Source organism: Condylostylus longicornis, unplaced genomic scaffold (assembly GCF_029603195.1).
Source record: "Condylostylus longicornis isolate FDR11 unplaced genomic scaffold, ASM2960319v2 ptg000006l, whole genome shotgun sequence".
Classification (NCBI taxonomy): Eukaryota; Metazoa; Arthropoda; class Insecta; order Diptera; family Dolichopodidae; genus Condylostylus; species Condylostylus longicornis.
In genome coordinates this window covers 4,240,525-4,254,518 of record NW_026577975.1, presented here as the reverse complement: position 1 = coordinate 4,254,518, position 13,994 = coordinate 4,240,525, and the positions used below count along the sequence as shown (strand labels likewise).

At 22.1% G+C, this 13,994-nt stretch overlaps 1 protein-coding gene across 20 annotated transcripts in view; it reads left to right on the top strand.

The window, feature by feature from the left end:
- Positions 1-13,994, top strand: part of LOC129618456 (uncharacterized) — a 260,920-nt gene that overhangs the window by 214,389 nt on the left and 32,537 nt on the right. For 18 of the 20 annotated variants that reach the window (XM_055533216.1, XM_055533211.1, XM_055533226.1 and 15 more), the window contains 2 exons: positions 8,621-8,705; positions 13,295-13,387. In XM_055533216.1, coding sequence (XP_055389191.1) covers positions 8,621-8,705; positions 13,295-13,387 — 178 coding nt within the window. The remainder of the gene's footprint in view (positions 1-8,620; positions 8,706-13,294; positions 13,388-13,994) is intronic. The other 2 variants (XM_055533224.1, XM_055533223.1) reach the window with 1 other exon arrangement.

The window sequence follows — 13,994 nt, the reverse complement described above, 5'->3', positions numbered from 1 at the left end:
GAAATGTTCCGTTCATTTTAAGTGTAATATTTCATTTGAAAACTTTTTTATTTAAAGGGAAGACATTAAGTTATAATTAGAATTTAATTCAGTTTTTATAGGCTTCTCCGTATATAATTAAATGATAAATTTGACCTATTTTAATTAAAATAAATTTCAACTGAATTTACAACACTATTAAATAAATAATATTTTTGACTTGTCTTTAGCTTAAATGTGTAAGATTTTTCTTTTATGATTGTACTATCGTCAATTCATTTTAACATCCATATTAATTAAATTATAAATTTGTATGAATTATGTATATTAGGTTTTGAAATTCCAATACTTTTCTTAACAAAGATATTCGATTTTCAGTAACAAAAATTAAGGGCAACTAATTTAAATTAAAGTATAAAAATGCAATTTTAAATTATCTTAAATGTACATATTAAAATTCATTTTCAGTTGCTGGACTTCCATGTATTATATACTGACTCTTATTTAAAATTTATACTTACATATTATATAATATAATTCATTTACATGTATACATACATATGTTTTTAAAAAATGTCCATAATAAATTTGATATTTAAAATTATTTAAACCTATTTTAAATTTAAATTACATATTATATTTTCTAATATTTTGTGAAATATTGTTAAACAAACCGAGATATCTTGAGGCTATTCAACTTTCAAAAATTTTATTATATTCTTTAATGATCTATGCATGCATTTATACACAGACAAATTAGTTTTTTCTATAACCAACCGCATTGCATACAAAAAGGGAGGTTGTGTGATGGCACCAAATTTTCTATATTGAATTTTCGGTGGAGGCGCATTTTATGCCTCTGTATTTTTGGAAAGATATCGATCTGTCTGTAGATCTGTTGGTCTGTCGGTTTAACTGTCTGTCGGTTCTTGTAGGCACGCGTTAATCTCAAGATCGAGTAAACCGATTTTGATGAAAATTTTATATTTCAGTTTACTTTGGCTATATCACGAATTAATCAACCTTTGGAATATCTTGTTATCGAAAATAATTGACAAACTTTTCAGGAAATTTGCACTTTTCAGTACACATTGGAGTCATTTATGTGCTGGTCATATCAGATTTTTTTTAATTTTTTTCACATTCAAGATTTCTAAAATTTAAAAAAACTTTAATAATTCTTAATAAAACATTGATGATATGTTTTAAAATTTTTTCATTGTATTTGTTATATTCAAAACTTATAAATATAGGAGCCTTTGTATATAGGAGTAAGTCATGAATATGATTTATAAATGTTGAAAAGAAAAATTAAAAAAAGGAAAAAGCATTATACTGGAACAAAGATTCATTTGAAAGTTTTTGATTTCTTTTTTTGTGTCTTGTGTTTTTGTTTGAAAACATGAAAATTCATGTAAATTTTCCATAATATCCTTATTCATTAATATTTATATTATATTTTTTATATCCTTATATATTATAAAAGTTTCTTTTCTAAATTCTAATATTTCATTTTTGTAAAACAAAAAAAAAAATATTTGTAATACATACATGTGTATTATATACACATGATATACAACATTATAACAGTCAGATATTATACTCTTGTCAGATTTTTTTCCTAAGGCTCTTGTTTTTTCGTTTTGTCTTTAATTTTTTTGTGGTCGTTTCTCATGTATTTTTTATGATATATAATGTATAAGTGTTGTCAGTCTACTAAAATTTTGCATTTAATTGCAGTTTAATTAAAGTTAACAATATTTTAAATTTTATTTCAGTAAACGATATTTAAAATTATGGTGTATAGACAAACAAATTAAACACTAGGCTAACAATATTTCTTTTCCAAACAAAATTTGTAATTATTCTTCGGAATGACATCAAGACAATGATAGTTGTCTATCCGCATTAAATTTATAATTAATTCAAGAAAATCTTAGCAATCATTTATTTCTTTTTAATATTAATAATTGGTTTTATTCAAAGTAGGCAATGCTCATACAACTGATGTTAAACAAATTAAAAAGAATCACTAATGAGTTTTATCGATAATTGTAATTCTACGTCCTGCCACTATTTTAACAGTTTATAAATACTGTTTAATTTAATTAAGATGAAAAAATGTATTACAATTACGAATGTTACACCAATGCAATATGATATATATGTTAACGCATTACAAGTAATTATAATAATAAATATTTTGAGTAAAAAATAAATTAAATTCATATAATATATATTTTAAAATTTCGTCTTAAATCACTAAGCATTTATTTTGATAATTTTAATGTGTATATTTCGTATGTGTTTCTGATCAAATTATTATTAATTAAATATGGCAATTATTAAATATAATTTATAATTAATTAATTATGATTAAAATATAATTTACAATGAATTATACTTTAAATATCTTTACAAAAAATACTTACACATTGTGTACAATAATTAAATTAAATATAACAGTTATGAATTATTTATGTTTAAAAATTTAATATATATTTTAATTTAATTATAACCAATTATAACCACATTTTAATTATAGCTTCAAAATCAAAATTTTTAATCTTGAATTCACCTTCCGTAAAGTTCACTAAAAAACTATTTACATTACATATACATATGTACATATGTTTCACATTGCTCTAAATGAATTATTCAAAATTTTTTAACTTATAAATTATTATACATTATGTATTGTATACATATATTTAATCGAATAAAAAAATTCGCCATAAAAATTATATTGATCTAAATTTGCTTTATACAAACAAATTGCATTTTTTATTAAAAATGTTAATTTAAATTACGTGTACGTTATCTACTGTAAAAAATATTTCTAATCTATCAAAATGGCAACACTTGAAATAAATTTATCTCTCAAAAAAAGAAGAAAAAATAATGTAAAAGAAAAAGAAATAGAATTTTCTCTGATTCTTTGTTTTTTTTTTAGAAAAGTTTTACTCACTTTGTAAAATATTTTATAATAATATGTTATGTATGTAACTTATGAATTATTATAAGTTATAACGATATATACGAGTATATAACATATGCTTTATAAGATAACAAACCCTTATTTTATATTTCAATCATTCACATATAAATTTAAGTTAAAATTATAACTGAAAATTTTAGAAATTTACAAGAAAATATTTTTTTTTTGCTTTCTACTTTCATGTACTCTTATATTACATTAAAAACAAAATTTTTATATTGAAATAACATAAAAAATTTTATTGAATTCCAATATTATATTTGAAATTATAAAAGAAATTAATAATAGTTTCTACTATTAATAAAAATTACAAAAAAAAATTTCATTTCAATATTAAAAAATTTAAAAGAAGAAAATTCTTATATTAAAATTGAATAAATCCAAAATTGTATAATTTACAAAAATAATAATAAATTTTTTTTTACTTGCCCCTAACCATTTTACATTCTTTTACAAAGAGAAGAATGAAAGAATAAATCCGCTTGAAAATTATTTTTTCAATAATTTTTTGTTTCTTTCTGTCTTGTGTTTTTGTCTAAACTCTCTCAATTTAGAAAGAAATAACATGTAATTGCCGAAACAACAACAAAAAAAGGATACAAAAAACAAAACAACATATCAATGACAAAATATTTTCCAAAATATTTTGAAAATATTTTTTCCAATTTACTATCAATACATTGATCCTTTTAACTAGACATCAATCGAATCTTGTCTGTCTCATTGGAATTGGATTTATATATATGTACATTATTTTTATTATGTATATAGAATTTATTGTGTGAAAATATGCTCAAATAGTATAGAAATGTACATATAATCAGACATGTAACTAAAAAGGATTACCAAATCAAAATTATATTTGGTGCAAGTATCGATCGTATAAAATATTATGTCAATATCTATGTACGCGATATATATATATTCGTAAAAAGAGTTAGGCCTATTATAGCATGCCAGAGAACTGAAGTCTTTTTTCATTCAGCCAGTTCCCTTCTATAGCTTCCCAATATCTTCTATTAACGAAAGATATCGTTTTCCGCTTAGACTGCGGCACGCAAATGTGAAATATGTTTCATCGACATATCATTGTGTATAATGAGACACCGATTCCTATTTTCAAAATAATACAGATGGAAGACATTTCAGATTTACTTAAGCTGTTATATATTTGCCGTCTACAAAATATAAAAAACTGTTTAACCGCCTTGTTGAACTTCGAATTTCTTACACAAATTTTTCATTCTGTTAGTTCCATATAAAGAAGCCTCAATACCATACATGTGCGTATAACATCCTTTTTAAGAATTTTCGCATTTTAACTACTCTGATGCGTTTCTTAATTTCTATATTAATAAAAACACTACAAACATAATTTAATGTTATTTTGGTAACCTTTATTTTATAAATTTTAATTATGTATGTATTTGTAACTTGAGAAAGAAAATTTGAAGATTTTTTAGATAAAATTATTGGTAGGTTTAATGGTTTATTAAAAATGGAATACATATTTGTTTTTTGGTATAAATTTATATTCGATTTCCGTAATAAGAAACAAAAAATTATTTAGAAAAATTTTTTTTCGTTTTTCTTTCACTCTGTCTTTAAGCAAATATACATACATGCATACACAAAAATAATATAATTATTGATACTCGTATGTCCTTATATTAAATTTTATTTGTATTCAAATATTTATCTATAAGATAAAAGAATTTTACAAAAATAATTTACATAAATCATCAAATATAAATTAATTTGTAAAAATAGAATGAAAATAATGGAATGGAATAAATATTAATATAAAATAAAATAAGTACTTATTACAAAAGGTTCAATGTCTCGAATTTATACATATGTGTATATTAGATCTAATTGTAATTGAATACTTTATAAATCCACTACAAAGACTGCCCAAATCACTCATCGACATTTTCTCGAGTAAAAGAATATTGCTAGACAAACCATAAATAATAATTAGCCATTTAAAATTTGCTGCCTTTAAAGAAAAATTCCTTTTTTTATCTTGCATATATTTCACCTCATTTTAATTATTTCCCTATATAAAAATCTTCATGAAAATTCATGAAAACCTGAAATTTAATCATTAAACTCAAAACGTCAGCTATAAAACATTTAAAATAAAAATTATAATTTAAACTTACGATTTCCTCTTAGTTTTTTACCTTAACATTTTGTTTATTTTTTCAAATTTAAAGTTAAAATAATATTCAAGGTATTCAACGTAAACGTATTATAAAAAGTTTCAATTAAACAACAAATCCTTCTATACGTATAAGTAGTATTATTTCTCTATAATTTTCATAAAGAAAAACTTTTTTGTTTTGAAGTTAAAAAATTTTCTAAAAGTTTTAATATGTGAAAACTTTGAACGCCACAACTATATTATATTTAAATTTTATTAAAAAGTTTGTTGAAAAAAATAAAACTTCAATATTCTAATATACAAATTTATGAAATTATGCTTGAAAACTAAAATTTCGATTAAAATTTAAAATATAGAAACTATTAACAGAAATATTAAATTTAGTAAAACAATTAAAATTTTAATTCAAGTTAAAACAATTATTTTTTATTGTTTCCAACTCCTATTCTGCATAGTATGCAAAATGAAAAATATGTGAAAAATATCTAATGCTATTATGCACACACATGATTTTTCAGTAACAAAATGTAAAAATATTTTTATTGTTTTAACAAAATTTTAACATTTTTTTTAAAAAGTTAAATTTATAAATTTAGTTATTAGCTTTTTTCCAAAAAAAAATTTGAAAAAAAAAATGCATATTAGTTTCACTTTGTCCGTCCCGTCCGCCCGGGAACCCGTTTACAAAACTTTCAGATAAAAACTCGACTCTTTCAGATAGAAACCTGAAATTTGTTTATCTCCCACCTCCAAAAATTATACCCGATTAAAACCCTAAAAATTAAATTTTTTCGCGGTAGGTCTTTGGTTCGAGTTCAACTCGAGGAGAACAATTTTTTAATGAATTTTTCTACCCAGACTCGTTCTTTTGAACTTAGTTATTTTTACAAGAATCAATAGTAAAAGAAATATAAACAACTATACCTGGTACTAATAATTAGTAATATTACCCGTTATCTTAAACCTATTTTTATCAAATATTTGATATGGTTTTTCCTCCAGGCAAGTTGTAGTAGTCAGAAATTTTATCAGTTCTTAAATATTAACAAATAGTTTATTTCGTTAGAAAAAATTATTTTCCAATTGCACCCTCTCAAGTCGTGTCTACCGATATCTGTAAAATTTGAATTTTCCCCACGCTATATTTCACCACTCGAAACTGCAAGCTTCTCCTAATTTCTAAAAACAAAAAAAAAAACTAACGGTAAATATCACCTATTAAAAAATATAACTATTTTTAATTTTTTTATTCCTCTTTTTAATTTTTTTTTGTTTCGCCCTAAAGTATGCAATTTTTAAAATATTTTCTTACATAAATTTAAAAGCTATTGTAGCTAATATTTACAGCTATTGTGCTGTTTCACAAACCATTTATTTAACCAAACTTTATCACTTCAAATTTTTCATTTAACAAAACAAACAACACATATTACAGCAATTGTTTTACAACTTCAATTTATATAACAATATAATTTTAATTCAAATACAATTATTAAAATACGAAATTATTAAATTTTATTTTTAAATTGTTTTAAACTTCTGTAAAATTTGTTAAAATCTTTGGCACAGAAAATCCAAAATTCAAAATCAAACAAGAAAAGAGAAAAAAATTCTTGTGTAACTTTAAAATTAATAAATTTTCATAATATTTTGTATATACGAGTATATGGAAAAAGTATATGCATATAACAGTTGAAATACCACTATAATAACATTTTATTTCAATTTAAATTCAAATTTTAACTTTTTCTGTAAGTTTTAAACTAAATTTTCTAAAATTTTATAAGCACATCATAAAATAATTTGAAAACAATTTTGTAAAAACAAAAATGGAAACCAACATTTCAAATGTCTATTGCAAATTTCAATTAAAACAAAAAAACTAAAAACTAGAACACCAAAAAAGCAGTACTCTTTTGTTTAACTTTATTTTTTCACTCTGCTTTTTTTATGTTTTCATTTTTTTTTTTTTAATTTATAACAATGACATGATGGTGTAAAATAGTTTTACTTTCTTTTTTATCATTTATGGTTTTATTTTTTTAAAATTTCAAAATAATGTACAAGAATAAATTTTTGAAAATAATTTAAATTGTTATCCCAAAAGAAATAATGAAAACCCACTGAACTAATTTCTAAAACAGAAATTTCAATTTAGTTATTTCAACCTATTTTTTTTTTCGTAAATATTTTCCAGTTTACTATGTATATGAAATGCATATTAATGCATATCCAATTTAATTGTAGAAATAATAATATAAAAAAATTAATTTTAATTCGTCTGTAAGTGTATCACTAAATCTAACTTTTAATAAAATTAAGCCTTATTGCCAATTTTTGACATTTTAATGCGATCTCGATTGTTCCTAAACGTCACATATATTACGAGGCCTACGGGTTTTTCCTATTAAATACGTACTTGTAGACTGTCCATTTAAAATTTTAAAAGTGATGAAATATTCGAAAGAAGAATCCTGTAGGTTTTCATGCTTAGGCGGCAAGTATCGAAAATAAATCAATCTCTGGAGGAACACCCCTGACTAATTCAGATATTTTTCAAGGATTTCAAATATTTAAATATAATATTCAAGTTCTACATACAATTTAATGAATAATTCATTTTATATGATTTTATGCTTAATATTTTTTAAATTTCTTATAACTTCACAAGAAACAAAAATTTATTTGAAGCCGAATTAGTTTTTATTATCATAACTCTAATTAAAAAATTCATCTCAAATTTTTTTTCTTTTACCAAATCTACTGAAAATCCTTTTCACTTATTTATCTCATTTTGCTAATTTTCCACCATGACTATGCGATTTTTATTTGGAAAATTTTAATCAAACTCACTGCATAATTGTTCTACACAAAATTTTCTTTCAAAAATAAATTAATTAACAATATAAAAAAACCAATTTATTTAAACCACCCAACAAGCGCAATCGAAAATTAAATGCGTTTTTTTTGTAATTTCTTAGAATATAATGATATACTCTCGAACATTCCCTTCTCATCGTAAAATCCCTTCATCGTAAATTCGTATATAATCAAATACTGTAGTTAAAACACCAGCATTAATAAAACTCATAAAATATTGTAAAAAACTATAGTCAAAATTATGTGGTAAAATTGTTTGTTCTTTTATTTTTTTAATGAAAAGACGCAAAAAATTTGAGCGAGTCCTTCAAATAATATACAAAAATTATAACTAACAATACAATAAAAAAAAACTCCAAAGCCCTATATTTTATAAAAAGGAAATATTTATTTTTTTCTAAAGTTTTTCAAATTATTAAACAATTAACATTTAAAATTTTTTTCTCTCTTTTTTACTCCTTCTATATAACATTTATAATATAGTTACCGTTATCCTTTTTTTACAATACTCTGAAATTTTGTTGTTGTTTTTTTCATGTAAACTGAAACAAAACAAAAAAACTATATTCTATAATTTTTTTTTTCTTGTATTACAGGGTGGTAAAACAGCACCATATTATGTTGGAGCAGCTCAAACATTACCCCGTGGCATGTATTCGGATAGAAATAAAAATGCTGTCGGTAAGTTTTGGTTGTCGTTGTTGTTATTGTTCTACATACTTGATATTTACACATAAAATATACTTAAAAAGTAATTGTAAGGTTTTTTAATTACATAAATATACAAAAAAAAAAAAATAAGAGAAAAAAAAAAATTTTTTTTTTTCGAAACCTCTTTTTACATCACTCCAATCCTTTTATATTTTTCCTTGGATGTGTGTATTTTTAATACAAAAGAAAATTCTTTTAAATTAAAAAAAAAAAATTTTTGTTTTTACAACTTTTTTTTTTGTTGTTGTTATTTTCATGTTTTTAATAAGATCCTTTAATTAAAATTTAATTTTAAATGTGCATTGAAAAAAAAACACAATTTTTTTTTAATTTGCGTATTCTCGAAAAATAAACAAAATTTCTTCTTCTACTATATTATATCCTTTTCATGTACTGCACTTATGTAAGCTACCTATATACAAAACGATGATAGTTTGATAGTTTTTCAACTAAAGATGCATTACATTGTTATTATATGCTGAAAATATAAATAATTTATAGGGGATCTATATATATATATGTAAATGATTTATGTTACTTCAATACTTGATTACAAGAGATAATCGAATATTAAAACTTCGTATTAAAGTTGAAAGAAAATTTTTAAAAAATTTATAATTTAATTTCATTAAAAATACCTACATTTATGCAGTATGATTAATTTAATTAAACTTAGTAACTATAATTACATTATTATTATTAAAAATTTATTATTAATGAATTCCCAAAATAAACAAGCGAAATAAGGACGCATTTCTGAACCAAATTTAATTTTCTCTGTTAGTGAAGTGAATAATTTTCATAGCAAACTGAATAAAAGCGCCGGAATATAAAAACGATAAATTAAAATTTTAAATTCTCAATTTAATTTTAATTAAAATTAATTTGCACACGAAATTTTGTTTGTGTATTTCGAAATTCTTATATTTGCTACGCTTAAGAAACCACAATATTTTCTCGAAAACAACAGAACAGAAATTTATGCCTTTCAATCACCGCATTTTAATCCCTTACCATTTAAAGGTTTACGATTAAATGTCATGAATTACGGTCATAATTAAATTCTGATTAAATCCTCATCTGTTTAAGTATAAATTTCGGATTTAGTAACATGATTAACATGGAATTAATATAGAATTTCATACATAAAAGCTACAGAGCTCGCGTATTTGAGTTATTTTAGAATTCTCTTAAACAAAAATATTATCACTTCAAACAATATTTTAAAATTTAAACATTTTTCTCTCTTAAATCAGAAAATTTCAATGTTATACTCAAATTTTAATATATTTTAATGAATACTGCATAAAAATTAAAATATTACATAAGTGCACAAATAAAACTAAAAGAAAGTAAAAGCGACTATAATTAATTATTTTTTTTTTTTTGAAAAACTTAATGCATTCCATATCCCCTTTTTTTTTTTTTTCTTTAACTGAAGGAACAAAAAAAATGAATAGAAAAAACTTCTTAAATTTGTTTGTATAGCTAAATTATACGTAATGCTTAAAAAAAATAACATATAATCATAAAGAAAACTTTTTATTTTTTCCTATTAAATTATAAAGCTACTACCATAATTTCTCCTCATATATAAATTTCCTCCCGCTCTTCTACACGCACATACATTTTTATATATAAATATTAAATGTTAGTGAGTTAATTATGTTAAGTATAAGAGTTCCAAGTTTTTTTGATAGTTTATAGTTTTAAAAAAGTTTTTTTTTTTTATGCTATTTTGATGATTATAAATTACTTTGGTTCTTTGTTTTACTTTTTAATTTCATCATAAAATATCAAAGTGGTATGGTGTATATTGTTGAATTAAAAATTCAGTGAAAATGTTTTTAGTTTTCTTCCCCATGGTTTTTCAAATTCTTTTTTTTTCTGCATGATTATTTTAGAAAACTGGCAATTTTATATATATATATATATATTTTTTATATTTTTTAATACACGTCTTATATATATACAAATAAAAATGATATTTAAGATTAAGTATATAAACTTTTTTCACTTTATTCGCATAATTTACAAATAAAAAAAAAATGTATGAAAACGCTAAAAAAAATTCTTTAAAATTTTTTTCCTATTTGTTTTTTTTGATTTTTTTTTTTTTTGGTTGATGTTATTCTGCATATTCACGAAATTATCAAAAAATATAAGCATATATAAAGGATCTCTTAATTATATTTAAACTTTTTTAAGTATAATTTTTTTGAGTGTATTTATTTAAATAAATGCTTTCTTTCTACGTACGCGTGAAACGAAAATGAAGCGTTCTTGTACCCATAAATTAATATAAATATTTTAATTAAGTATTAAGTTTTTTTTTTTTAATTTTAGAATTGAACTTAATTCACTTTCTCATCCTCTTTATTATAAAGTGAGTGATAGGATGAAATTTGACTTAAAGATGCCACATAACAAATATGTTGTAGGTCTGTTTATTTTATGACAAGCCTAAAAGCAGCCTAAAAGCATCATTATGTATAGCGAATTCGCCAATATTAGTATTTCGATAGGCGAATTATTACAGAATACCAAATACAATTAGTATTTGGTATTCTGTAAAGATTTGTTCTATTTAGTAGATCATTATACAATACAAACACTGTTTATGCTTTTAAAAACAATGCGCATTTGTAACATAGTATTTTCATTCGCTCAATTTTTTGTCGAATACGCAAAGAAGTTTAGCGAATTCATCATACATAATTAGGCGTTTCAAAAATATAATTGAAGTGACTCTTAATAATAAAATGTCTTGATTTTATTGATGCAATATTACGAAAACAACGGTAAATTTTCAACCCAATAGTTGTAATTATTTTAATGGATTTAATTATTGCTAATATAATAATTAAATATTGTAAAAAACAATAAATAAATATTGAATATTATGCGTAAATTGTTTTGCAATTATGTAGGAAATTGTTAATTTGAGTCACTAAATTTTAATCGTTCTTAAGTAATTATTCAGAATACACAAAAATATTGCTACTCGTATTTTATGAATGGGAAACATAAAAAATAAAAAATCGTACAAGACTTCCTTTAATCTTAACAAATTACACATTTTTTAAATGTTCTACATATTTAGCTATAATTAAAAAAAAATTTTTTTAAATATTTAGTTCAAACCAACTAGCTATTCGTGTATACCCATAATACAATACAAAAAAAAACTACAAATTTTCTTAATCGATTATTAGTTTTTGTTCTTTTTTTTTTTGTGACTTAATGCTCGAGTATATAGGTGGAAATATTTTTCAAATATGAATAAATTCTGGACGATAATTAAAATAACCAATAGATATTTTACTCATTCAATATTTTTAATTAAAGAGTTATTAAATCATATAATTACTTATTATGCAATCATAGTGAAATATAACGACAAATTTTTATCTGTTATATTGTTAGTATGCTATTTTATAATAAAAAATATTGATGTCAAAATAATACAATGTTGACGAAATTTATTGATTACATACAATACTCTTTCTTTTATGTATCTTTGAGTTTATATTGGAGTTGGGGACCTCCAATATAATAAACTAAACGAAAATAAAATTTTAAATTAACTCCGTTAAAATTTATAGTCTTAAAAATTCAGAAACATGTAAGTTTTTCTCATAAGCTATATACCATTTAAAAATTTTAAACAATCCCCTTCCCTTGCAAGTTGGAAAAATTATTGAAAAAACAAATTAAAACAGAAGGAAATTTTGCATACTTTTAGGGGGCAGAAAAAAATTTCTCAAATTCCTTGAAAATTATAATTTCGAAACATTACATAGAAATCAAATAATACATATAAATTTTCATAAATATGCTCTTGTAGTTACATCTTCCTTACAAATAAAAATTAATCACATAATAGGGTTACAACTATTTAAAAAATTCAAAAGAAATTAAAGGATATAAAATACATATAATGAAATCTGGCAATATTAAAAAATTTATGTTAACATATTCCTGTTATTGAAAAATATCGAAGCAAATCAATTTATAATTAAATTTTTTTATATAATTCACAATATTTTAGCTTCCACAATAAATTTATTTCTTTTCGCATTGTCGCATTTTTGAGGCAAATCTATTTATCCTTTTCTCTTTTTTTTTCGGAAATAATTTCATATAATTTTTTATGTTATATAAACATAAAGTTCATTATATATTTTTCTTATTTTCTTGTTTTTTTTTCTATAATAAAAAAAAAATTTGGTTTTTCACATATGCGCATATATTTTATTATTATTGTTATACTTATATATTACCTACATTTTTATTATACATATAACTATTACTATTCTTATTATTATATTACGATCATTATTAAAAGAAATAAATATGTGTGTTTTGCTTTTTTTTTTTCTTAATTTTTTTTTTATAACATTTCCAATTTTCCAATTTTTTTCGTTTCTTTTCCCGTTTTGTTTTCGTCTTTTTTTTTATTATGATTTTCCGTTATGGTTTAATTTTTCATCAACTTTTATTTGAAATTTTTTTTTGTTTTTTTTTTTTCTTGTGCTCTGTGCTATGTACATATATAGGAGCTCCAGCGAAACCATTGAGATCATATGGCTCAAGGGGTAGCATGGGACCTCCATTCCCTTATCCTCCGGATCAGCTTTACAGTATCCCAGGTATATAAAAAAAAAACAAATAAATAAAAGAAACAACGAAAAAAAAAAAATACTACAAGAATCAACCGAAAAGAAACAAAATAAAAAATAAGAAAACTTTTTCGTTTCTCAAATTTTTTTTTCAGTTTTTTGTTCTTTTTTATTTTCAATTATGTGATTGTGTCCAGTTGTGTTTTCTTGTTTTCTACTCGTTTTATTTTTCATTATTTTTTTGTTTTTCGCTATTTTGTTTTTTGTTATTGTTGTGTTTTTTTCCATTGTCATTTTTACATAATAGGATAAGAGAGAAAAAAACGCAAAGTTCTCCATATACATTATAAGTTTTCATTTCATTCTTACAAAAATTTTTTTTTTACTTCATTATGATTACATTTTCCTTCTCAATTATAATAACATATATATACATACATTCGTACATATAAACAATACCTCTTTTATATATGTATGTTGATATGTATATATAGCTTTAAGACTCATTTTAGGCAGTTTCTAATATAGCCCTTCTTATACGATATATATATATATATACGTTAATAATATTATTGTAATTATAAAAGTACAAATATCATACAAAAACAAATTGTTTTACAAACCACTACTCGTAACA